The 4,912-nt window shown below is 47.7% G+C and overlaps 1 protein-coding gene across 1 annotated transcript in view; it reads left to right on the top strand.

Moving 5' to 3' along the window:
* Positions 1–4,912, top strand: part of DLGAP4 (DLG associated protein 4) — a 137,292-nt gene that overhangs the window by 103,287 nt on the left and 29,093 nt on the right. Inside the window, exon 10 of the mRNA XM_021705925.1 lies at positions 375–787. Coding sequence (XP_021561600.1) covers positions 375–787 — 413 coding nt within the window. The remainder of the gene's footprint in view (positions 1–374; positions 788–4,912) is intronic.

Below are 4,912 nucleotides of genomic sequence, written 5' to 3'. Positions count from 1 at the left end.
GGCTGGGCAGGGGGAAGGCGGGTGGGCAAATGAGCATTTACCCTGTGAGACCAGTCAGCCCGCGGGGGTTGAGGCTGGGCTGGGACTTGGCCCCAGCTGCCCTGACGTTGGTGGTCTTCCTGGCCCCACTGCAGTAAACAGGCAACCTTATGACCTTGTCCTTGTGTGTGTGTGCGTGTGGGCTTGGGCGGGACGGGGCAAGGGCTGAGCCGAGAATGAGACGGGGGCTGTGGGACCCGCTTCAGGCGCATGGTGAGCAGATGATGCATCCGTTTCTCTGTCTCCCGTGTGTCTGGGTCAGCGTGGCCTCTGGTCTCTGGCCCTCTTGGTGATTCCCTCCTTCCTGTCCCTGCCCCATCTACCCCTCCCCACAGAAGCAGCGTCCCCTCTCACAGCATGTCCTCCCGCCGGGACACCGACTCGGATACCCAGGATGCCAATGACTCGAGCTGTAAGTCATCTGAGAGAAGCCTCCCAGACTGTACCCCTCACTCCAACTCCATCACCATCGACGCCGGCCCCCGGCAGACCCCCAAGATTGCCCAGATCAAGCGCAACCTCTCCTATGGAGACAACAGCGACCCTGCCCTAGAGGCGTCCTCGCTGCCCCCACCCGACCCCTGGCTCGAGACCTCCTCCAGCTCCCCAGCGGAGCCAGCACAGCCAGGGGCCTGCCGCCGCGACGGCTACTGGTTCTTGAAGCTACTTCAGGCAGAAACAGAGCGGCTGGAAGGCTGGTGCTGCCAGATGGACAAGGAGACCAAAGAGAACAACCTCTCTGAAGAAGGTGGGTGCTGCAAGGATGACCCTGGGGGCGGCGGTTCACATGGGCTCTCTGGCTTTTGACCACCAGCCTCAGCAGCTTCAAGCGACACGTGTCTCAGGTTCTGTCCTTAGGCCATTCTGCAAGCTCCCTTCTTATTTTCAGTCTTCACTTTTGGCCACCCACCTACCTACCTAACCAACTGTCCTTCCAGAAAAGGTTGTTGGCAGCAGCTGCTAGTTGTACAGCTGTGGGGGCAGCCACACCTTGTTTGGGTGACTGAGCTCAGTTTCCTCATCTATGAGTGTGTAGTAAGGATTGAATGTGGTCTTACATGTGAAGGGCCTGGTGAAGTGCTGGCCACAGAGAGAGGTGGCATCATAATCATGCCTTCAGAGGCTCCTTATGCGTACCCACTGTGTGCCAAACACAGGGACCCGACTGGGCCTCAACAGGGTATGAGGAAGTTCTCTCTCTTTCCACTTATGCTTCTATCTGTACCAGATTTCTTTCCAAAAATTCCCCTGAAAAAATTAGTTCAAAACAGCTAGAAAAACAGGGTGCCGAGATTCAAGGTGGTTGAAGGAGAGGCACCAACCTGATTTAGCCAAAATTCTGATTCTCAGCTCCTCCTCCACAGAACATTCCAGAAGGACAGGTGTTCTGAGTGGTAGAGAACCCACATCCCACTGACGCCTGAGGGCTGGGCCCTGAGGAAGGCTTTCTCTGATGATGCAGAGGGTATTTCAGAGTCATTGTTTTCACCGTCCTCTAGGCCAGTTCCCAGCTTTGATGTCACACCCACTGGTGTGCAGGGAGCTGTTTGAGAGATATGCCTAATACTTTTTTACAATAGTAGTATTTTTAAAAAATCAAAATAGAGGCAAGGATCAAAGCACTAAAAGGCTTCCAGCAGAAAACATCCAGCCCACTGCCCTACCTGGGCTTGTCCCCACTTTCAACTCTACTGGCTGACTATTCTGGTATTTGCCTTCTTATTTTTTTTTTTAAATGTGATTGATTTCCTTACATTTCCTCTCTAAAGTTAATGATAATTATGTATTGATTTCCTGCTATCATAGGTGAGTGTTTAGCTCTATCATATGACCTCCACCTCCCATTCCCCACCCTCCATATGTTACATCACAATTTTTAGTTAAGTAACAAACAGCATTTCTGTTTATTATGTGTGTGAATACTGATTACCATAGAGCCTAGTAGTATATTATGATTATGATTGGGTTTTTTTTACATTTTTTTCCCTAGAATGGTTACTTCATTTTTTAAATATACTCCATTATTGAAATAGTCATTTGTAATTTTTCCACATGCTCCACCAGATCTGCCAACTCTCATCAATATTATTTTCTTAATGTACAAGCACATGACATAATGTCATGATTTCCTGTTTTACTCCAGCCTGGCCAGGTTGCTCTCTGTCCAGCTGGTGTCCTGAGATTTCACCTTGCATCATCTGGAACTGCCCTTGGCCAGTTTCCCGTAATGGGTGCCCTGCTTTTTGGACCACATGGTCATCTGTTTTCTTGGTTTTAATCCCTCTTTTTACTGGAATGTATCTTTAATTGGAGAGAAATTTGTGGAAATGTTACATGTCTTTGACCTCACACAATCTGGCTGAGTATAAAAAGTTGAAAACGGGCTGGGGCTATAACCGTAGCACTTTGGGGGGCCAAAGTGGGAGGATCACTTGTGCTCAGGAGTTCGAGATCATCCTAGGCAACATAGTGAGGCCTCTTCTCTACAAAACTTAGCTACTAGGGAGGCTGAAGCAAAAGGATCACCTGAGCCCAGAAGGTCGCAGCTGTAGTGAGCTGTTAAATGCCACTTTACTCCAGCTGGGGCAAATGAGTGAGACCGTTACTCAAAAAAAAGTTTTGATTAAATTAATTACACATTAAACTCTGTACTCCTTCAGCAATAACTCCCCATTACCCTCCCCGCCCAGCCCCTGATATCCTCTGACGTGCTTTCTGTCTATGAATTTGCCTAACCTGAATAGTTCATGTAAGTGAGATGTTATAATATTTGTCTTTTGCGTATGGCATAATGTCTTCAAGGTTCATCCATGTTGTAGCGTATATAAGAACTTCATTCATTTTTATGACTAAATAATATTCCATTTTATGTACAGGATACACCACATTTTGTTTATCTGCTCATCTGTTGACAGGCACTTGGGTTGTTTCTACCTTTAGGCTACTGTAAATAATGTTGCAGTGAAGATTAGAATACAAAACAGGACACAGTGGCTCACACCTGTAACCTCAGCACTTTGGGAGGCTGAGTGGGAGGATTGCTTAGGTTCAGGAATTCAAGACCAGCCTGAGCAACATATTAAAAATATTTTTAAAACTAACTGGCATGTGCCTATAGTCCCAGCTACTCAGGAAGCTGAGGCAGAAGGATTGCCTGAGCCCAGGAGGTCGAGGCTGTGGTGAACCATGATCGTAATTGTGCCACTACACTACAGCCTGGGTGACAGAGTGAGACCCTAACTCAAAAAAAAAAAAAAAAAAAGACTAATGTACAGGTTGATCCCTGCTTTCAATTCTTTGGGGTAAATACCTAGGTGTGGAATTGCTGGGTCATATGGTAACTCTATGTTTAACTCTTTGAGTAACTACTGAACCGTTTTCCACAGCAGCTACACTGTTTTAATTAGCCGGGCTTGGTGGCTCAACCTATAATCCCACGCCTTTGGGAGGCGAGGTGAGTGGATTGCCTGAGCCCGCGGGTTTGAGACCTGCCTGGGCAACTTGGTGAGACCTCATCTCTACAATAAATCAAAAAAAATTAACCGGGCGTGGTAGCACGCGCCTGTAGTTCCAGCTACGTGGAAGGCTGAGGCGGAAGGATCGCCAGAGCCCAGCAGGTCGAGGCTGCGGTGGCCGGGAGCGGCCACTGCACTCCAGTCTGGGCGACAGAGTGAGACTCCAACTCAAAAAAAAAATTATAGCCACCCTAATGAATATGAAGTAGTATCTCATTGACATTTCCCTAATGACACCAAGCATTTTTTCATGTGCCTGTTGGTCAGTTGTATGTCTTCTTTGGAGAAATATCTAAATCCTTTGTCAGTTTTTTAATGGAGTTGTTTGTCTTTTTGTTGTTGAGTTGTAAGTCCTTTATATATTCTGGGTACTAGATCCTCATCATGTATATGTTTTACAGATATTTTCTCCCATTCTGTAGGTTGTGTTTTCATTTTTCCTTTTTTTTTTAAATTGGGGATCTCACTCTGGTGCTCAGGCTGGAGTGCAGTGGCATAATCATGTCTCACTGAGGCCTTGACCTCCTGGGCTTAGGCAATCCTTCTACTTCAGCCTCCCGAGTAGCTGGGACTACAGGCATGTGCCACCACACCCGGAAATTTTTTTTTGTTTTTTTAGAGATGAGGTTTTGCTGTGTTGCCCAGGCTGGTCTTAAACTCCTATACTCAAACAATCCTCCTACCTTGGCCTCTCAAAAAGTGCTGAGATTACAGGAATGAGCCACTGTGCCAGGCCACTTTTTTTTTTTTTTTCTTAGTTGGAATCTCATTCTGTCACCCAGACTGAAATGCAGTGGCACGCTCACTGCCACCGCATCCTCAACCTGCTGGGCTTAGGCAATCCTTCCAGCTCAGGCAATCCTTCTACCTCAGCCTCCCAAGTGGCTGGAACCACTGATGCCCACCACCACATCTGGCTAATGTTTTATTTTTGTAGAGATGAGTTCTCACCATGTTTCTCAGGCTAGTCTCAATCCTGCGCTCAGATAAATCCTCTCGCCTCTGCCTCCCAAAGTGCTAGGATTACAGATGTGAGCCACCACACCCAGCCTTACCACTTTCCTGATATAGTACCTTTTTTTTTTTTTTTTGAGTTGGAGTCTCTCTCTGTTGCCCAGGCTAGAGTGCAATGGCACACTTGCAGCCACCACAGCCTTGACCTGCTAGACTCAGGTGATCCTTCCGCCTCAACCTTCCAAGTAGCTGGAACTACAAGCATGTACTACCGCGCCTGGCTTATTTATTTATTTATTTTTGAGTTGGAGTCTCACTGTCACCCAGACTAAAGTGCAGTGGCCGCTCCCGGCCACCGCAGCCTCGACCTGCTGGGCTCCGGTGATCCTTCCGCCTCAACCTTC

The sequence above is a fragment of the Carlito syrichta genome, unplaced genomic scaffold, assembly GCF_000164805.1.
Source record: "Carlito syrichta isolate Samal-C Ts95f unplaced genomic scaffold, Tarsius_syrichta-2.0.1 Scaffold314830, whole genome shotgun sequence".
Classification (NCBI taxonomy): domain Eukaryota; kingdom Metazoa; phylum Chordata; class Mammalia; order Primates; family Tarsiidae; genus Carlito; species Carlito syrichta.
Note: the sequence above shows the minus strand (reverse complement) of the source record. Positions and strands in the feature narration are given on the sequence as shown.